At 31.8% G+C, this 23,042-nt stretch overlaps 1 protein-coding gene across 1 annotated transcript; it reads right to left on the bottom strand.

Moving 5' to 3' along the window:
- Positions 1-6: 6 nt before the first annotated feature.
- LOC136209001 (F-box protein SKIP28) lies at positions 7-1,477 on the bottom strand. The gene is made up of 2 exons (XM_066000331.1): positions 988-1,477; positions 7-764 (listed from the first exon to the last, which is right to left on the bottom strand). The coding sequence occupies exons 1-2, from the start codon at positions 1,303-1,305 to the stop codon at positions 153-155; spliced, it is 930 nt and encodes a 309-aa protein (XP_065856403.1). The 5' UTR covers positions 1,306-1,477; the 3' UTR covers positions 7-152.
- Between the last annotated feature and the right edge of the window lie 21,565 nt (positions 1,478-23,042).

Raw genomic sequence — 23,042 nt, 5'->3', positions numbered from 1 at the left:
GCATAATTAAGATCTCTATAAATACAAAGGTGCTACTCCAGTTTGAGATTTGTAATAAAGATGGAAACATGACATATCCTCACTAATGATAACAGTGACAAAAAAATAATACCATTTTTTTCTATGTACACTGTGAATGTAGATGCATTACATTATTCAGCAGCATCAGAGCTAAAACTTGAGTTTGTGGTGGCTTGAAAATGACACGTTTCGCAAACGAAACCAGCACAATCCAATGAACTGTACTGCAGATTGGTATGATGCTTACAATATGGCTTGTTGCAGTGATTGCATTTGGGAAGAGAAAGCCAACAATCTCGACACAAAATGTCTGAACATACTGCCTCCTCTAGTTCTTCTTCACTGTCGATACATCCACCACACTCTTCACACCTAGGAATGCACAAATTGCATCCCCTGCAATCTGCAAGCACCTGGTCCTGGGCTCTCTTCTTCTGCCTGCATCCTTCTCTTGAGCATTCGAAAACCATTTTAATTTCCTGGCATCTTGGACACACATCAACATCAATCAAGCCATCACTTTCTGATGGAAAAGTTCTACGAAGATGATATAGGATAGGCTGTGACTTTTCTGGTGGTGTACTCGTCTGAAGATAGGAGGAAAGTGTTTGAAGGTGGTGTTTGTTTAAGTTGGGGATGCCATTTATTCGCAGGCTGTTTAAGCTAGTTTTGTTTTGGGACAGTGTCTCCACAGCTCTGATAATTCCTTCAGGAGTTAAGCTGGTGCATCCTGGTAGGTGGAGCTGAATGAATTTAAATGGAAAAAAGTTAGGAATTTTGTAGCACTAAACCATTTTGAACAACTCCAACATGAAAACCCCTTTTCCCTAATGAATTAATCCTGACCAAGCATATCTTATCTTAAAAAAACCATCCACGGATTAGTTATTCAAAGAAAGTGTTTACACTAGAAGATGCAGGAAAATGTTAACATAAAAATTAGAAGTCCAGAAGCATATATATTACCTTAGTGATAAGTGGATTATTGTGAATGACCCTGAGAAGACCATCATCTGAAATCCTTGCACAGTTTCTGAGAACCAAAGTCGTTAATCTAGAATTTGCTTTTGAAGTGAGTTTGATCAAAATTTGATCAGACAAGCGAGGGCTGAGAGGAATGTCGATAATGAGATGGAGCCATGGTAATATATCCTGGTTGAGTGCTTCCCTAAATGACTTGCAAACTTGACCAATGGTAAGAAGATGATAGAGAGGAAGATAAGGCAAGACAAGGAAGAAAGCATCGTGGGGTGCTCCTGACACCGATTCAATAACAGTCTCCATTCGCAAAATGGAATGGAGTATGATTTCTAGTTTAAGATAAGTTACAAAGCAAATATGACTTGATAAGGAATCAAAATGCAGAGATTGTGTTTATTAAGAGATTGTGTGTGTGAGAGAATGAATTACAAAATTGCAAGTCGGTTTAACCATAAAAGTCAAAGCTTTTACATTTCTTTTCAACAAATAGATTCTGGGGAACTTGGAGCTATCTGAGATCTTCCAACAAAATTTGGGACAAAAATAAATAAATAAATTATTTCAGGTTTTCTTTTTATCATTCATCGTTTGCTGGTGGCAGAAACAGAGCCGGAAATTTGAAGCAGCTCCACCATATAGAATATATGATTATAACACAAAATATATATATATATTCCAGTGCGACAAGGGGTCTAGGTGTGGCAATGATCTTATTGTGTGACTAGGTAGTTTTGATGATAATTGAAAAGGACAAGGTGACAAATTTGTAATTAAAAGAAAATAGAGGATAAAGAAAATTGTTTTATTTCTTTTCTTTAAAATACATTTTCTCGACATTTCTAACTTCATTTTTCGAAATTTTTTATACTATTAGACTTGTCTAAATTAGACGGTCATTTTAAGATCCCTGGAGCTCAAGTAAAAAAAATCCGGTGAATGGAATCCGGGTGGGCGTTTTCTGACGAGAAACAAAGTACCCAGAAAATTCTAAAAAAATGTAAAACATTATTATGAGAAACTTTAATTCTTGGGTCGAAGCGGGATTTCTTACGGTTTAGTCTCAATAAAACTTGTTCCTTAATTTTATCCATTTTACATGCTTCAACAAATTGTTGGGTCAAAACCGTAAGGAATCTCATTTTGAGCCAATAATTAAAGTTTCTTAAAATGATGTTTTACATGTTTTAAAATTTTTTGATAATTTTCTGGGCACGTTTTTTGTCCTACTTACATTGTTCCGACGGTGTACGAAATTGTTCCAAATCAGTGTACCATTTGTTCCAACATAATACTTATATTGTTCCAACAGAATAAATCAACGTACCAATTTTTCCAACAAAATAGTTATATTATTCCAGCATAATACTTATATTGTTCCAACATAATAAATCGGTTTACCAATTGTTCCAAATCAATTTTATTATCTGTCTTCAATTTCATTTTTGTTTTTTAGTATTTAATATAGTATTTTCAAATTTATATCAGTTATATTATTTAAAAAATAATTCTAATTCTTATATTCTTCTAACAGAATAAATCTATGTACTAATTGTTTCAAATCAGTCTACCAATTTTTCCAACAGAATTATATTGTTCCAACAGAATAGTTATATTGTTCCAACAAAATATTGCAACATTTACCGTTGCACCAAGACTCGCTCTCTCATATATATATATATATATAATCTTATAGTGAGACAATGACTAATTTTGTAATTTAGTAGGGGAAGGTGGTAAATTTGTAAATTAAAGGAAAGAGAAAATTGTATTATTTCTTTTCTTTAAAATGCATTTTTCCGACTTTTCCAACCTTGTTTTTCAAAAACTTTTATACCGTTGGACTCATCTTAATGAGACAGTCATTTTAAGATCCCAGAATCTCAAGTAAAAAAAATTTCGGTGAACAAAATCCGACGATTTATTTTTCTGTGAGAAAACAAATGCCCAAAAAATTTTCAAAAAATTTCACAAAATGTAAAACATCATTCTGAAAACTTTAATTCTTGACTCAAAGTAAGATTCTTTACGGTTTAGTCCCAAATCAACGGAATCCGTCGATTAGGTGAGCGTTTTTCGGCGGAAAAAAAAATGCCCAAAAAATTCTCAAAACATTTTAGAAGATGTAAAATATTATTCTGAGAAACCTTAATTCTTGGGTTGAAATGAGATTCCTTACGGTTTAATCCCAATAAATTATTGAAATATGTAAAATTGATAAAATTAAGGAAAAAGATTTATTGATTTTTAAGGATAATTTTTTATTTTCAATAATTTTTAGGGATTAAAATTATTTTCTAAATAATATAACTAATATAAATTTGAAGATACTATATTAAATACTAAAAAACAAAAATGAAATTGAAGACGATAGATAATAAAATTGATTTGAAACAATTGGTAAACTGATTTATTATGTTGAAATAATATAAGTATTATAATGGAACAACATAACTATTTTGTTGGAAAAATTGATACACTGATTTATTGTGTTGGAACAATATAGGTATTATTCTGGAACAAATGGTACACTAATTTGGAACAATTTCGTACACCGTCGGAACAATATAAGTATTCTGTTGGAACAATATAATTATTTTATTGGAACAATTAATACACTGATTTGAAACAATTTGTACATTGATTTAGAACAACGTGCTAACGTCCAACGGTATGTGCTGGTTTTTCCAACACATAGTGTTGAAAGGTAGAACAAAAAAATATATTCAGAATATTATTAAAAAATTTCAAAACATGTAAAATATTATTTTAAGAAACTTTAATTCTTGGCTCAAAGCGAGATTCCTTACGGTTTTGACCCAATAAATTATTGAAGCATGTAAAATGGATAAAATTAAGGAAAATTTTTTATTGGGACTAAACTTTAAGAAATCCCGCTTTGACCCAAAAATGAAAGTTTCTCAGAATAATGTTTTATATTTTTTGAAATTTTTTTGAGAATTTTCTGGGCACTTTTTTTTATCGCCGGAAAATGCCCACCTAATCGCCGGATTCCATTCACCGGAATTTTTTTTACCTGAGCTTCAGGGATCTCAAAATGACCGTCTAATTTATATGAGTCTAACAGTATAAAAATTTTCGAAAAACGAGTTTAAGAAGGTTGGAAAAATGTATTTTAAGGAAATAAAACAATTTTCCATTTCCTGTGTTTTCTTTTATTTACAAATTTGCCACATTGCCTTTTTCAATTACCATCAAAACTACGTAGTTTTATTCCGTCACACCATAAGCTCATTGCCACATCACGACACCCAGGAATGTTCACATGCATCTTAATGACTAAATGAATTTGGTCTTTCACCGTTGGATCTAGGCTTATTAAATCTAAGCTCTAGAATGCTTTGAATCTTCACATTAGGATTCTAATAAGCCTAGATCTAACGATGAATGACCAAATACTACATGGTCATTAAGGTCATTGTGATCAAAACCGACACAACACCTTGTCTTACTGGATCTCACCTATATATATATATATATATATAGGAGAGATCAGGTGTGACACATTGCTTATGGTGTGACAAAGCTTATTGTGTGACAACAGTGGCTTTTTAGTAATTGTGTAAAAAACGGAGGGGTATATTTGTAATTTTTCGCGCTTAGTATAAATAGTTATTATGTTAGGGGCAACTTTGTAATCTCATATATTTCTCTCGTTCTTTCTTCTCCGGTGATTCTCTGATATTTCTCTGGTTTTTGCGGTTGCGCCGTTACATTTCCGATCGTGTTTTGTTGAATTTTTGTTTGGATTTCTTTGTTCCGTCTCGCATTTTTGTGTTTGTTGGAATATATCGGTGAGTTCCTGTATATTTTTTTGTTTGTTTTGATCGTTTTTATGTTTTTATGTTTGTTCATTTCCCTTCGTTTTTTTAAATTGAATATTTATGGCTCTGATTTCCTATATTTTTTTCTTTATCGCTAGGTTCGGCTCTCTGTTTGTGTATTTTTGAAGTTATCGGTGAGTTCCTCTATGTTTTCTTTGTTCATTTTAGATTTTGTGTTATGCATGTACATTATGTTTTTTTGTTTATATGTTTTATTTCGGTTTTGTATTTTGTTTTTGTTTTGTTTGTTGTTTTTAGGTTTTCAACGGCATTTTATTGTGTTTTTTCATTTTTTGTGTCTATCATTTCTTAGTTTTGTGACATGTATATGTGTTTTTTTTTGTTGTTTTTCAGTATATATCAGAATGTCGAAAGCTTCTTCTTGTAGGGAAGATATTTTGCCTGATCATGTTATTGATCCTGCGTTACTTCGTGCTATAAACTCTAATTATATGGAGGTTGATGACGACATGTACTATTTTATGTTTTTATGGAACAATATATGCATTCTTAATGAACAATATATGTATTCGTCTGGAACAATTTATGTTTTTGTATGGAACTATTTATGTATTCGTTTTGAACAATATATGTATTCGTTTTGAACAATATATGTATTCGTTTGGAACATTTTTTAAGTTCGTTTGTAACTATATATGTATTTTGTTTATTTAGTATTGTTGTTAATTTTGTTATTTTTTATGTTTCAAGGGTCTCTGAAAAGAATAATGAAGGAGCAAGTAAACAGAAATTTGTCAAGAAATCTCATTCTTTAAAGAAGAAGTCATCAAATAGTTGTGTTCGTGTTGATGAAAGTTCTTCAGATGCTCTCAAGGATGTTGAAAGTTGTTCTGATGCTGATGAGTCTTCTTCTGATGATCGAGATAATATTAATGATCCTGATTTTGTTATCAGTGCAAGTACACCATCAGAACAAGCAAATGATGAATATACTGTTTCTGGTTCTGTTGCAAAGAGAAGAAGAGTTGGAGTTAGTTTGAAGGGTGATGTTTCTTCTAAGTTGAAGATGAAGAATGTTGAGTTTGTGAATGTATCTGGTGCTTCTAAATTGAGAAGGAATAAATTTGAGGTTGTGAAAGGAGTTGGTTCTCCTAGATATGTGAACAATGATTGTGGAAGAACGATAGAGCAAGGTTTATCTAGTGTAGTATTGAATCAAAGGGTTCATCCAACAGCCTTTATTAAATTTGTGAAAACTATACCAGAGACACATAAAGCTGCCATTAGGAGGATAGGTTTTGGTGCTTTTTTGTGTTTGGATATTGGGAAGCTTAATGTAATTTTTTGTGGGAAGGTTGTGGATTCTGTTGATCCTGATAGATGTTGTTTCATTCTTTCTGGTAATGACCGGATTGATTTGAGTGCAGAGGATTTTAATTGTGTTTATGGTCTGCCTTGTGGAGGAAAGGAAATTTTGGAAGCTGATAGTAAGAGTGGGGATGTTTGGTGTAATTTTTTAAACACTTGGAGGAAGTCTTATGGTTTAAGTACTGGCAGTCCGAAGGATAAGGATGTGCTTTGTAAGCTGAAAAGTCTGTTGGAAGTTGATGTATGTGATGAGTTCATCTGGAACTTTATCGTTATTGTGGTTAATTCTTGCATTCGTTCAAACAAGAACAGGGCATTGTACCATAAGTTTTTATTTAGTTGTATGAATGTCAATGAAATTTCAAAGTTAGATTGGTGTCGTTTCAGTTTTAAGCATCTTATTGATTCAGTTCGTTCTTTCAAGAACGATTCCAATCCGTATTTCTTCACAGGCCCTCTTCCATTTATTCTGGTAATTCTTTTAATATGTTTGAATTTATTTTGAATAATTTATGTATTAGCTTATAATTTGTTTTTCTCATTTTTTTTTATTGTAGATATGTTATTTTGATCGGTTGCAACGTGGGGTTGATTTGAGGCCACGTTCCTTTCCGCTAACTTCTGTTTGGAATAATGTTCTTATTTCTGAAAGAATTAAGTTGGAAAATGCCAGTGGTTTTGGCAAGGGCATTGTATTAAAGAGATTATCTACATCTGAAGCAGATGTAGAATGTGAAGTCCCGAATGTTGAAGGTAAGAAGAAGAAGAGGAGAGAAGAAGAGAAGAAGAAGAGAGAAGAAAAGAAGAAAAAGAAGCATGTAGAAGAAGGAGAAGAAGAAGATACTCAAGAAGGAGTTTCTGGCTGTCCCAGTCCCTTCATGGTATGCAACTGTGTTTTTCTTTTATATAGAAGTTTGTGTTTCGTTTTAATAGATTAGTAACTAGTGTTTTTATAAATGCAGGATTTCTCTGTCAGGTTTAAATCAGTGGCTAGAAAGTTAGCTAATACTGTAACTGAGATGTTTATGCTGGTGGATGAAGCTGAAAATATGTTTGATGAGGATGAGTTACCTGTACGGATGAATAGATTTGTTGAAAACATTTTTACGAAGTACAGAGTTAGTAAGGAAGAGAGGATGAGCCAGCGTTCTGAGCGAATGCCAGCAAGTGAGCATTCGGGAAGATTATCTAATGAATGTGATGAGGATAATGAATTTTTTAATCTGCCTGGCTTTTGGGAAGAATATGATGCTGTTAATGAAGAATATAACAAGCAGGTTCAGAGAAAGGTAGTTGAAGGTTTAGAAAAAGAGAGAGGAGGAGCAGAGAAGGAGAATGATAAGAAAAAGAAGAGAGGAGTAGTGAAGAAAGTTAGAGTGAAAGTAGGGTCATCTGAAAGTCTGAGGTTCAGAATAAAGATGAATTCTGCTCCTCAATTTGAGTTGTTAAGCCAGAGTGTGGCTGATCAATCTGTTTCATCTGAAATGTAATTTATTTATGCTTGAATAATTCCTGTTTTTTGTTTTGGATCATGTCATTTAATATTTTCGGCTTAATTGTTTTTTTATTTTTTTTGTTTGTAGGGCTGTTGATATAGTTTCTGGGGCTGGTCCTTTAGTTTGTGTAAATCAAGATGAAGGGGATGAGTTTGTTGATCCTGCTGATGAAATTGTGTAAGTTATTATTTTGTTGAACAAATGGTTCAGTTTTTTGGAACCTTTCTTGTATATGTATGGAACATTTTTATTTTTTTATTTTTTTATTTTTTTTATTTTTTTTGTTATATATTTAAGTTGTTTTATATTTTTGCCAGTGATATCGATGATGCGATTGAGTCAGAGAATTCTGATTCTGATTCTGATGATGATATAGACTTGGAGTGTTTGCCTGGAGATGTTCCAGATGAATTTGCTGACATGTGTAGATGGGCTAACAATTATTTATGTAATGGGAGGACAGTTTTTACTACATTTGAAGATTACATTTTTGGTCATTCTGTTAAAGCAGTTATATTGAGGAAGAATATTCGTGAATTGGCTGATCTAGATCCAATAGGCTGTGGCCCAATTTTGTATTACATGAGGTATTTTTTTGTTTATAATTGTATGTTTGTATTAGTGGTTATATTGTTTTATTTTTTTGAATGGCATGTTTAGTGTATATGTTTCGTGTGTGTTTTCTACAGGCACCTTTATGATGTGATTGTGGATAATGATAGATTGGATACCACCTTCTCTCTTGTTGATCCAAACATAACTAATAATTTTGAAAGAGTTGATAAGATTGGGGAGAAGATCAAGTTTTTGACCGAGAGATTTGAACAGTCTGACAACAAATGTTTGTATTTGATACCACGAAACAAAGGGTATGCATTATTTGTCTATATTGATGATTATTTTATTTGTTTAATAATGTATTATTATGTGTTTGTTTTCTTTAGTTATCATTGGACTTTGACTGTTGTTGATCTTGAGCGGAAACGTGTTTTTCTTTTGAATCCATTGAAAAGTCGTTTGGGCGTGGAAAATGATGAATGGAGAAATGTTGTTGATGAGTATGTTAATAATCAAATGCTCTTTTATAATGTATTTTATTTATTGAATGCAATAGCTTGATATATATATGATATTGTTTTGCAGATCTATTCTTTCTTTTTATCATGAGAAGTTTTTGGTAAATTGGATTATCCCTGTGGTACGTGTTTAATTTGTATGTATATTTGTGTAATTTTTTTTATTGTTTTTAAGTTGTTTGTATTTTATTTTGCAGAATATTCCAACTCAGAAAGATACAAAAAGCTGTGGGTATTATGTAATGAAGTATATGTATGATATAGTGTCTGAGAAAGTGTTGACAATTGACAAAATTGTAAGTGTTTATTTTTGGAACAATTGGTGTTTATTTTTGGAACAATTGGTTTTTATTTTTGGAACAATTGGTTTTTATTTTTGGAACAATTGGTTTTTATTTTTTGGAACAATTAGTTTTGATGGATTATGTTAATTGTGATTTGTTTTTTAGTGGGATAAGTATGCTAGGAGGTCATCTTACAATGTAGATGTGATGAATGAATTACGTCGAGATTTGGCAAATATTATTTTGAGATATGGTGTTGATAATGAAAGTTGTGGAGGAGATCGTTTAAGGAGGATTGTTAAGGAATCGAAGTACCTCCGTTCTCCTTTTATTTCTCGGCATCCAAAGTTGGTTGATAACATGGATAGTCGTAAAAGGAGGATTGTTGAATATGCTCCGAGTCCTGTTTTAAGCAAGTAAGAAGTTGAAGTTATGTTTGTTATATGAATTTATATGTTATTTTGGCATATACTGATAGTTTTTTTCCTTGTTTTGAAGTGATGTATTTTTCAATGATGGACAAACCTTTATTGATAAACATGAGATTTTATCAATGTCTTGTCATGATCATATTGTCAATAATATTGTGGATGCTTGGAGTTCAATTTTGAACACTGAAGAACTGAAAAAATATAGTGGAAAGCCGAAAAGATTTTTTTTCAGTACATATGCTTTTGTATGTTTCCTAATTGTAAGTTTGTTTTTTGTTTTCATTCTGTAAATAATTGTTTTGCTAAATGTTGTTTTGATTATTTTGTAGAATCTTCTGTTTTCTGGAGCTAGTAGAACAAGAGAACATAATTTTAATGAAAGGCTTCAGAATGAACTTAATTTTTTCAAATTTAAAAACTTGGCTAATGTTGAATTGGTAGGTTTTATGGTGGAACAGCAGTTGTTGAATACTGTTAAATGTATTGAGATACTAATGTTTTTTGCTGTTTATTAGGTGTTTTTCCCTGTTATTTCTCATGGACATTTTTATCTGATTGTTGTGAACAATCTTTCAAAGAGTGTTCAAATATTGGATAATATGACACTTCCTCAAAAAATCAGTCGTGCTGATAAGTATGATGATTGTCCAGAACAATTGGTATGTTGTAAATTGATTTACTTCATTCTTTGTTTTTCTTGTATATGTGATAACATATTTTCTGATTTGTTTGTTGTAGTTAAAATCCTATGCTCATTTTGTTTTAAAAAATGATGCTTCTTCATTAAAACAAATGTGTGCATACAAAGTGCAAATTCTGAGGATGAAGTGGAGAAGCAATAATAACCACAATGATTGTGGTGTTTTTCTTTTAAAGCATATGGAAACATACATTGGTCAGAGTGTGAAGGAGTGGAATATTGGATTGACAAAGAATTCTAAGGTATATGTTGTAAATTCTTTATGTAACAATTTGTATTACTATTATTCTATTTTATTATATCATTTTTTTTGCAGGGAAAAGAGTTTAGAAAGCTTAGAATTTTTTATTGCTGGAGCATTCTTTTGAATCCAATAAATCAACTTATTGAAGAAATTGATGAGAAGTCAAAAGAATGGGTTGTTGGTGCTGGATTAAATTTCGAATAGCATATTTTGTATGTTAAATTTGTAAATATATTTTAGAATATGTAAATATACTTTAGAATTTGTATATAAAATTTTACATTTATAAAGGTTTTTGAAATTATGTTTGTTTATTCCTAACAGATGTCAATATGTTTAATATTTAGGAGATATAATTCATTTGGAACAGATGTTACATTTTATTTGAACAAATGGTATATTAATTCGGAACAAACTATATAATTACATTGAACAAGTCGTACAATTTTGTAGAATTCATCCACAGCCTTTTTCAATTCTCCCAACCTCTTAATGGTACATTAAGTTTGAACAAATGTTACAGTTATATTAAACAATTTGTACAATTTATGTATAGTTTTGGCTCAATATAAGAGCATTTCCAATGGTTCATACTCACAATCACTTTATATATTTGTATGGGAAATGATTTTAGATCATATTAAAGTAAATAAATAGAATGTAACTATTTTTTATTGATCAATGTAATATTTATTCCGGAAAAACATATGTATTCCGATTGAACTATTCAGTTTAGGGAATGGAACAAATTGTTAATTATTTCGGAACAAATGATATAGTTACATTGAACAAGTGGTACAATTTTGTAGAATTCAGTATAGATCATTTTTCAATACTCATCATAAATGATATAGTTATATTGAAGAATTTGTACAATTTATGTACAAATTTATGTATAATTTGGATCAATATAAGAGCATATTCAATGGTTTGGACTCACAACCACCTTATATACATTAGCCATTTAAACAAATTGTGTTGGATCATAGTATTAATTATTTTGGAATGTTAAATGAGTTTAGATCTCATTAAAGTAAATAAAAAGAATGTAACTATTTCTGATGGAACAATGTAATATTTATTCCGGAACAACATATGTATTCAAACTGAACAATACAGCTCATGGAATGGAACATAGTATGTATACCGTTGGAAGAATGTAATATTAATACATAATATATGTTTCATTAAACTTTTAATTGTTAATAAAATGAATAAAGATTTATTTTAATCTGATTTTAATTCATACCCTTTTGCAATAATAAATAAATGAGTAAATAATTATTGATTCTGATACTAATAGTTTAAGAGACTGATTCACATATTTATATAGGAATAAATAGCAATAGCTTAAGAGACTGATTTACAGTTTTAATTTAGTTTGCATTTAATAAATATTTTCATATACGTAATAATCTTAATACTGTTGAGATTCTCAATAGATAATTATTTGAAGGAAAGAAAGCTGTCTTTAATTGCAATAACAGTAGAATTTGAAGAGTCTAAATTAATAAAAGCTTGCGAGTTTCCCAATAGATAATCATTTGAATGAAAGAAAGCGTGTTTGATAGTATGAAGTTGAAGAGACTAAATAAAATTCTATAAATAGTACTGTTCTATTTATTGATCGTATTTTTTTTAGTAGAAGTTGAATTTTAGCAAAGATGTCAGACAGCAGTTCGAGTTCGTCTAAAAGAAGCAGGTCCTCTTCTCCTGTTGAACCTTCACTACGTAATGAACGTAGTGACATTCCTGATGAGCTTTTTAAAGTTATTAAAGATATGGAAGAAACTTTCATGGAAGGGGATATTGACGATATCCTAAAGAAGCTGAAGGGCATGAAAGCTTTTATGTCTTTATTTTGTGACTCAATGATGTCTTTTATTGAGAAAGGAGTGGAGGAGAAGGAGGAGTTGAAGGAGGAGCTGCAGGAAGTGAAGATGAATCTGGAGAACCAGATTAAGAAATATAACAATGATGTTATGAGCCCTGATAATCATTATTTGTAATGTTTTATTTTTAATTGTGAGCATTTTGTTTTTATTTTTATGTTCATATGTTTTTTATTTTTATGTCTGTATTTTTTTTTTATTTAATGATATATTTTGTTTTTATGTTTTTTATAGTTCTATATATTGTTGATATTGCTGATGAACTTTTTAAGGTCATTGTTGATATGGAGATAGTGATATCAACAGGTAGTGAGAAAAGGAACTGGATTTCAGTTTACACTAAATTAACATACAGGTAGTGACATTGCTGATGAACTTTTTAAGATGTTGATTGAATCATGGTGAAGCTGAAGGGGTATAAACGTTTTTATATGGAACAAATCATATATTAATTATGAACAAATGATATATTTATATGGAACATGTTGTTCTACAGCATTCAGTAATTATTCTAAGTAATTATCAAGACTTATAATAACAAGTTGTTTCAAAAAAAATCACAGCTTTACAAGTCTGGTAATAACAAAAATATACTGTTAGAGGAAACAGAGTTTAGACATAGGATTTTTACCTTATCTCTTTGTTTTTTCAGGGCAGTTTCTAATGTCGTGGTTGCACAATTGGTGACATCTTTTGCACATCCTTTGTTTTTTCTGTGATTGTTCAATTGCTTTCTCTTTTTCTCCCTTCAATCTTTTCTCACTGTTTGTAAGCTGAATTCCAGTTCCTTTATTTTTAGAAATTTTCGGTTCTTTGATTAGAACTTCAGAGGGCCGACTTGTTCCAACCAACATCTCCATGTCTTGAATTTTAGTTGAATTGTTCATGTTCTTTCTTTTCTTTGCTTCCAGCTCTGTCCTCAATGATTGAATGTTTCTTGTGAGATTATTGAGTTCCTCTTCATCCCCTTCAGCCAAACACACAGTCATGTGAATCTCACTCCATAAGTTATTCAACATTATTTTCTTTCCCATTGTTCGGGCACATTCTTCTATAACATTATTTTGCAATGTTATCTCTTGTAATATTTTCCATCTGTTTAGCACATACTGGTCAGGAATTTTTTCCAGCATTTTATCCTTCCATACGAGAACCATATGTCTACAGGGAATTCCTGCTCTATTGAACATCTTGCATAAACATGTTGTGTCACTGTTTTCTGTATTATAAACAACCTGATATGTTGTTTTTTTACCTTTTTCCCTTACAGTGATTATGCATTTGTCAGGCTGTTTCTGTATATCATCAACGCCACATTTAAATGAAGCATCTATGACTTCTTTTTGAAATTCGTAGAATATTGTTTTTGTAAATACTTCTGATGCATGTTTTTCAATAGGAATTGGTGTTTGAGTCATAGGTATTGAGTGTTTAGAATAATTGTCATTTTTTCCTTGTGCATGTCTTTGTGCTTCCATTGCACCCTCAAACCGGAGGAGGAATTCAATTAGAGTTAAATGACTTTTTGTGAAAGAAGTGAAGAAGTGATTTTCACTTTCTAACCTTGATGTTGTTCTCATTAAGCCCGCTAGGAATGAGTCTCTGAAATAAGCAGGAATCCATGTTGATCTTATATCATACATGTGTTTCAGCCATCCATGTTCTTGTAAATTGAATTCCGAAATGATTTCCATCCATTTTTGTTCAAACTCTTCTGGTTCCAACTCTACACTCCATACGCAAGAATTTATCTTTGTGATAAAATCTATTTCTTGCATTATTTGTCTTCCTGTATTTGTCAGAAAATAGGGTAGAATAAAATTAATTTATGCGTATTGAACAACACATATAAAATTGTGGAACATTTTATGTATTCGTATGGAACAACACATGTATTATTTTGGAACATTGTATTTATTGAATTGGACAATTGAACATAAATAGCATAGAATTATTTTTCATACCTATTTTGTCTGACATCTTCTTCATAATGTGCCACATGCAAAATCTGTGTTCTGTTTTTTTGAAAACATTTTTTATTGCAACTATCATTGCTGGATCTTGGTCTGTTATCAAGCAAGTCGGCTCATTGTTGTCCATTGCTTTCAGAAATGTTTTAAAAACCCACTCAAATGATGCAATATCTTCGTTAGCCACGAAACAAGATGCAAATGTAATACATTTTTTGTGGTTGTCAACCCCAGTAAATGGTCCAAATATCATATTATACATGTACATTGTAACATAAAAATAAGTTTTCTGTTTGAAAAACATGACAGAATTTTTGTGTTTCATAATCAGTATATGAATGGCAGAAAGCAATAATTTTATGCCAAAGATTATTATGTAGTACCTGTTTGTGCTATATGTGGTGTCAAATGAGACCATATCACCATAAAGAGCGTAGTTTTTGATACATACAGGGTCTGCCCATAAAGCTCTACATAGTCTGCCTTCTTGATCTACTTCAAATTCAAAAAATAATGCACTCCATAACTCCTTTTTTTTTTGAAAATTATCTACAAACATTTGTGCATCTGAATCCTTAATATATGCTTTCAAGTCTCTCTGGAAGTTCTTAAAATCTATCTTCGATGCACCAATATTTTCATATCCTCCATAAAGTTCCTTTGCTTGTCTATAAGTTCTGAGAGGACCAACGTTCATCTGTTTAACCAAATCAGAATTTATTTATTTTAAGATGAAATGAGTAAAATTCTATAAATAAACAGAATACATTATTTATAATGCATAAGTATTATGAAGAAGATTTTTTACCTTTGCATTATTAACTACCATCTTTTTGTGTAGAAGGTTCATGTTCCTGCCCTCTTTTTGATATTGTACACATCCTGGAGTGTATAGAAGATGATTATGTTCTTCTTTAAACTGTGTCACTTCATAGTTTGCATTGTCGGAAAGTTTGATAATCATTTTAGCACTGCATCCTACGCGACTGAGTGTCATTTTTCTGGTTTTTATATCACTGGATGTTGCTTTTCTTTTGTGATATTTGTAACCTTCTTTATTGCATACAAAAAATTGTTCTTTTATAACACCTTGTTTCTTTCTTGAAGTTGATATCCTACTATTAAATCCACCAGCACATGCATATGATTTGTAGAATTCTTGTGCTTCATTATAATTCTCAAATATCATTCCAAGAGCAGGTTTTAACTCATTTGAACAATTAGGAATCCATATTTTTGTTCCATTAGGGCTGAGTCTTGTGATTACTTCTGGTGTGTAAGGTACAATTGCAGTAGAAGAGTAAGTAGGCGAAAGCAAATCTACAAAACAGGTAAGAGAGTTGAGATTAGGACAAATATGTACTTTGAACAAATGGTACATTAGTTCGGAACAATTAGCATATCTATTTTGAACAACTAATATATTATTATGGAACCAATAATATATTCACATGGAATAACAATTTCAATTTATTAGAATTTACAGTACAGTTTTTGTTAATAATTAGTATAAGAAATCTATTATCAAGTCTGAGAATAAGTTTAGATCAATTATTATCAAGAAATTATAAGGTACAATTGCAGTAGAAGAGTAAGTAGGCGAAAGCAAATCTACAAAACAGGTAAGAGAGTTGAGATTAGGACAAATATGTACTTTGAACAAATGGTACATTAGTTCGGAACAATTAGTATATCTATTTTGAACAACTAATATATTATTATGGAACCAATAATATATTTACATGGAGTAACAATTACAATTTGTTAGAATTTACAGTATAGTTTTTGTTAATAATTAGTATAAGAAATATATTATCAATTCTGAGAATAAGTTTAGATCAATTATTATCAAGAAATCCATATATATCGTCTAAATTTAATATAAATCTATTATAAAAAAAATGTAAAGTGTCAGATATTAGCAAAATACCTGGAGATGATGTTGTGTTGTCTTCCATATTGCACTGATTGTTGTCTTCAGATTCCATATTTTGGTGTTCGTATTCCATATTCAGATTGAATTATATGAATGCAGTTGAGAAATCGATCGATAATGTTGATGTGAAGAGAATCGATCAGTAATGTTCAGAGTGGAAAATCGAACGATAATTCATCGGAGAAGAAACTCAGAGTTTAATCTGAATACAGATTTGAAATCGATCGATGATTGTGAGAATAAAATCGCATTTTTCCTGTGAGGAACAGAGTAGAATTGAGATATTTGATTCGCGCGTTTTTCCTGTGAGGAACAGAGGAGAATTGACGCGTGTTTTTTTTTTGAATTTTATTGCCAAAACGACGTAGTTTTGTTATGTCACACAATAAGCTCATTGTCACAACTTAAGACCTTGTCACGCTTGATCTCACCCCTATATATATATATATATATATATATATATACAATACAATAAAGAATTTAGATGAAGAGAAAATCTAATATTTTAATATTGATATACGCTTTACGGATGAGAAAGATAAATTTTATTTATACTAGCAAGTTTATAAAAGGAATGATTTTGTAATTGCATACATCTTTAAACATAGTATGTGGCAACATTAATATATGTTTAGTTGTTAGTATATATTCATTTAATACGGTGGATATTCATTAAATAATTGGTTAAATAATTACATTTCTTAACACTCTTTTTTGATGTCTATCTTAAAAAACTTTTTCAAGTAAAATTCAATATGACAAAACCATTGGTTAAGAGAAAAAGAGTATAATATTTATTGAATATTTTGAAACGCTTCATTTTAATACCATAAACCAACTTCTTAAAAGTTGTAGAAGGTAATGCTTTTGTTAACAAATCTCCCAAATTGTCCCTTGCTCGAAATTGCTGAATATTGATTCCACCATTCTTTTGAAGACCACGAGTAAAGAATTTTTTTTGGTGAAATGTGCTTTATTCTGTTTCCTTTAATACAGTCTTCATTCAATTGAGCAATGCGAGATGCGTTATCTTCATATATTATTGTTGGGGTTCCTTGATTTGATGATTTACCGCATGATTCTCGTACATGCTTGGTTAATGATCGTAGCTAAACACATTATGATTTGCTTCCTGAATAACTACTAATTTAGCATGATTTGAAGAAGTAGTTATAATAGCTTGCTTCATAGAGTGCAAGATATATTTGTACTTTCATATGTAAACTAATAGTTCATTTATGATCGAGCTTTATGTGGATCAGATAAGTAACTTGCATCCGTATAGCTAATTGATTTAGGTTTAGATTCATATGCATAAAATAAACCCAAATTAACGGTTCCTTGAAGATGACGGAATATATGTTTAATTCATTTTCAATGCCTCCATGTAGGTGGAGAGCTACTTCAGGATAACAAACTGACAGAAAATGTAATATTGAGCTTTGTATTGCTAGCAAGATGCTTAGTGCACCTATTGAACACACACATAATACTTTAGGACCAATAATATCTTCACTATCTTTTCAAGGCGGAAGTGATCTTTATTTAAATCAAGTCATCGAAAAACCTTTGAACTACTCAATTGATGTGCTTTCTCAATGTAAAGTCTTCTAAGGATATTTTTTTTGTGTAAATCGATTGATGTGCAAAAATTCCATTTTCTAGGTGAACAATTTGCAAGCCAACAATTTTCTTATTGTCTTTTCACGATTTTTCATCTCAAATTCATTTTTTTAAAGAATTTACTGTTTTTGGAATCCCTCCAGGAATTCCAATAACATTCAAATCATCAATACAGATAGAATTGATGGAAATTTTTTCTTTATGAAAACACATTGACAAATTTTATCATTATTATAGCCCTCTTCAACAAATATTCACTAAAATGATTATACCACATGCGCCTATACTGTATCAATCGATACAAGGTAACTTTATCGAATAACGTTCTTGTTTCTGATATTTTTCTAGCAATTTGAATCCTCTAAGGGATTTCCATATAAATATCATTATCAAGTGAGCCATATAGATAAGTTATGACTACATCCATTAGGCGCATATTCAATCTTTCTTGTACTTCCGAAAACTAATGAGTTATCAGAAAATTATTTTGTCCTCTATAAGAGAATATGTCTCCTCATAATCAATCCAAGATCTTTAGGAAAAATCTTGTACAACAAATCTTGTTTTATATCTAATGACTTCATTTTTCTAGTTTCTCATTCTCACAAACACCCTTTTGTATCCGAGTGGTCCAAAAACATCACGTTTGTTGAGAGAATTCAATTCTGCTTGGATTACATCTTTCCATTTTTTCCAATCATCTATATTTTTGACATTCTTGAACAAATTATGGCTCATGATCCATATTTTCATCCATAATGTTCATTTCCACATCATATGCAAAAAAATGATCCGTAAATTATTTCCTCTCGATTATGTTGAGAGTAGTACCCGAGTTAATTCTCGAGTACACTAAACTAAGGGATAAGTGTAACCCATTGTTAATCAAGTAATAAATCTGGTTAAGTACAAGTATCGAATCTATGAGATTTGTACACACAAGTATCAAACTACTCGGTTTTACAATGTTATCCAGACGATGAATACTTTGGTTTGGCGTGTGTAACAATTATGAATTACTTCTAAGCTACATGTGAGACAAATTTTAGTGTACAAGCCCTTATGGGATGATAAATATTGCGTTAGGTTACAATACATAATAAACAATATTTCAGATTATACACAAGTACTAATTTACTCTTGCAAATACGATTATATGTAAACCGACCAATTCCGTTAAGTACTTAGATTGTGATTCCCTCTTAAGGTTATGCCAATTCTAATAGATTGAGAAACTAGGGCCCATAAGTATCATAGCTTGTCAATTCCTATAGTTTCCGGGTTGTCAATCTCGGTGAGGCAATACCTATATGAATCCTAATGGATTTCAGAGTTTGTAATCAACCTACACAATAATCAATTATGAGAATAAAAAGGAATAAATATCAACAAGTATAGTGAAACTGAAAATCGTAAATCATATATTGCAACTGTGGAAAGCATTAAAGTGAAATACAATCGAATCTAGCACATAGAAAGAGTACAAACTAGTTAAAAAGATAAAAGGGAAGAAGAATAAATCCTTAGAACTAGCTAATCAGATTCGAAGTCGTCGCTTCGGATTCAGAGGTGGAACTTTCGATCTTGAGGAAAGAGAATGGAAGCGTAACTTCATCGGGATTATGGAGGAAGTTTGCTACAACAAGCTCTGAAGGTGTAAGGTGCTTTTATTGCATAAAAACTGAATTCCTAATTGGGTGCCAAACACCCCTATTTATACAAAAATAAAGCTCGAGGCATAACGGTAAATTATGGGATCAGTTCAATAGTTCACATTTGGCTGAAGACTTTAGTCCACACGACGTGTGGCGGTATGACACACCATGTGGATTGATTTTTTTCGTGGGAGAAGCTTTCACACACATGATTTGAGTTGACTGTTTCATCTATTTTGGTCCACACGATGTGTGGACCAGTAACGTGCCGTGTGGGTCTGCTCCTAGCCAGAGGTATTGTCTTATGCGCATGATTGGCCTTTTGTGAATGCATTTCACGTGGCATGTGGAACATGTCAAACACAGTGTGACTTGTCTTTGATTGGGGGAAAATCCGCCGATTTCAGAGTCAATGGTCTTCGTTTGTCAAATCTAGGCCCCACGTCGCGTGGACTATGTCACATGCCATGTGGCATGAATTATTGCCTTTGGATTTGTTCTTTCATTGCCTCTTGCGTGCCTTCAGTTGGCCTGTAAAACACGAACATAAAATCTGAGATTACTTGATTTATTTTATTTATGACGAAAGGAATTAAAAATGACAAAAATTAACTAAAAGTGCATAATTTATTATTTTTGTTGTTTTTATTGAAATATGCATAAAATTAAGTATTAAACATAATTATTTTCTCAAGAATGCACCGTAAACTATCCCAATAAACGTCCTGATCAGATTACATATCTTTTCAGAACGAACATAATTTATGAAAATCTCTTCATTTTTAACAACTCCAGGTGCTTGCACTTCTTCAGGAAGTGTATTTATGTTAGTATCTATATTCTCAATAGAATAATTCTTATTATTGACCAATTTTTTTCTAGAATTTTTATCCTTAAAACTAATAGTTCTTCTACGCTTCAAATGTGATTCAGAATAATCGTCATGTTTTTTTTTTCAAGAATTTAAGTGTGGATGAATGTTTATTCAATGATTAGATGGTAAACATGAGCAATTTTAATTTTTAAATGGAGTATGAATTTTTTTTAATGCTTTAATGTATTTTATAGTACTCATGTTTCTATGAAAAATGCAGACATTCGCCACAAAGTTAAAGAAAAATGCATTACATTAATATGAAATGTTACAATATTAATCAAAATAAAAACTCCTAACAATACTCTAAAGGATTCAAATTCTCATCATTCTCTATCTTTTTGTTGTCCATTAAGAAAAGCTCTCGCCACATTAAATATTTTCAAATCGCACGTAATGTTAATCTCCAATTTTCCATTTCTAATCAACTTGTCTTTGTTCATATGAGGAATTTTATAGTCGATTCCACCAAAATTTTGCATCACTTTAACCATACATGATTGTAATGTCAAAAATACATTATTTAAACTTTGAACTGGAAATATGTTGTAAGCATCTTCCACAACCGAAACAAATTCATCAATGGTGTTTGAGCTTCTTGATGTTGAAGTGAATCAATGGCTTTAAAAAAACCAAGATCTAATACATTCATATAAGGACTGTTTGGAGGCTGACAATATAAGAAAATATCCAATCCATCTTTTCTTGCAGCTTCCATAAATTCAAGATCATCAACATTCAAATGTGGTATTGCATTATCTTGTTGAATAAATATAGTTTAACTTCTAGAATATGGCCATTTTTCTTGAATTGCAGGCAATAACTGTTGAAACACCTTTCCAGGTAATTTTGATTTGACAAAATTGTTTAAGTGTAATTAAAAAATATTCTAAACACACTAAGTTTAAATGCTTTGATTTATTCTACTAATGTGTTTGTTCAATGTTGAGTTAAAATTGTTTATAAGACACAAAGATTAAAAGGCCCAAAGCCCAATACGGAAGTCAAAGCCCAAGTCAAACAGTTTAAGGCAACTCGGCCCGCGTATGTCAAAACGCTGTCGTTATGTACAAAACGCAGTTCAGCGGAAGAAGGATCTAGAAGACCTTCGTGGAACAACTTCGGGACGAAGCTGCTGAGTTGATTCGACAAAGAGTACAGGACAACAGCTGAGCAAAAACAACTTCCAGACAAAGTGTTTCCACTTTGGGTAAAGTTCAGAAGACACAGAATGCTGTCTAGTTGACCTTACCATAAATGGAGAGACATTCTGCCGAACTGACCAAAAGCTGACCGAGGATAGAAGATACTCAAATCTGATTGGCCGAGAGCTCTGAGCAAGACTGGGTGACAACGACAGGAAGCCGTTTCCCTCCAACGGTTATTTCAAAATTCGAAATGACCGATGCCTCAGACGTCTCTATAAATAGAGCCCTTCAGTTGCTTCATTCGACACAGAACTTGATCAAGCCATTACGCTGACCAAAATTCTACTCAAAGTTCTGCAAGAAAAAGCAAAGCAATCTTACACTAAATTTCATATCTTTTGTGTAAAAGTCTAGAGTGATTATTCAATCATCTAAGGTGTCTTAGCAATCGTTGTTTAGGACAAACACTTATCATTTCTAGAGATTAGAAAGGAGAGGCTGAGTACTCGGTTATAGTACTCAGCGAGAGATTAGGATTGAGTAGAGGTATAGAGGAAGGTACTCTTGTTATACTCAGTTTTTAAGATTGTAAAAGGTTTGATGCTCTACTGTTAAAGAGCTCAGTAGAGAATTCGAAATCTCGGAACGTGTTCCGGGGACAGGACGTAGGCTTGGAGGCCGAACCTGGATAAATCTGCTGAGTAATATCTTTCTAACCTTAAACTCCTTTATTTATATATTGCTTGCTTAAACAAAACTGACCAAGTAAAGAGGTCACGCTGAGTTGTATACATTGAGTATCTAAGTTCAGGAATAGACTCAAGTGATATCTCCTGACTTAACGAAAGAAGCTGACTTAGTCACCAGTTGACTAAGCTGTGTCTTAATATACTCAGCGCGCTGTGTAATCCTTTTTCAAAGAAAAAGAAGTAAGCCTTAACGTACTAAAATTTTAAATAGTTCCTATCCCCCCCTTGGAACTAACTTGTTACGTTATAAGGGACCAACAAGTGGTATCAGAGCTCTAAAAGCTCACTGTTAAAGGTTTAACTACCTTGAGCTGATCCCCACTATGGCTGAAAATAGCACTCGGTTTCTCCCAGGAAACCAAACAACTCAGATCTTACCTAAGGGGCTGTCCATTACTCGGCCTCCCCTATTCTTCGGGTCTAACTATACCTTTTGGAAGAATAGGATGAAAAACTTTATTCAGGCAACAAACATGAGTGCATGGCTTTCAATAGTCCAAGGCCCGTTTGTTCCTGTTGAAGTTGTGGCTGGCCAAACAGTTGTCAAAGCTGAGGCCAAATGGACAGAGGATGATCTCAAGAAGCTACAAAATCACGCTTCGGCTATAAATATGCTTCACTGTGCACTTGATGCTGCAGAATATAATAAGATATCAGGTTGTGAGTCGGCGCAAGAGATCTGGAAGAAGCTGGAAGTCACCTACGAAGGAACTAACAAAGTGAAGGAGTCCAAGGTGAACCAGCAGATGAGATTATACGAGCTGTTCGAAATGAACGATGATGAAGGTATA

Source organism: Euphorbia lathyris, chromosome 10, assembly GCF_963576675.1.
Source record: "Euphorbia lathyris chromosome 10, ddEupLath1.1, whole genome shotgun sequence".
Classification (NCBI taxonomy): Eukaryota; Viridiplantae; Streptophyta; class Magnoliopsida; order Malpighiales; family Euphorbiaceae; genus Euphorbia; species Euphorbia lathyris.
The sequence above is the reverse complement of the archived record's forward strand: the minus strand, read 5'-3'. Positions and strand labels throughout refer to the sequence as shown.

Bases quoted from the DNA above. Each gene is read 5' to 3' on its own strand.
- LOC136209001 (XM_066000331.1), bottom strand. From the start codon at position 1,305: ATGGAGACTGTTATTGAATCGGTGTCAGGAGCACCCCACGATGCTTTC. The intron at 765-987 runs GTAATATATATG...AAATTCATTCAG, and splicing joins ATAATCCACTTATCACTAAG to CTCCACCTACCAGGATGCAC.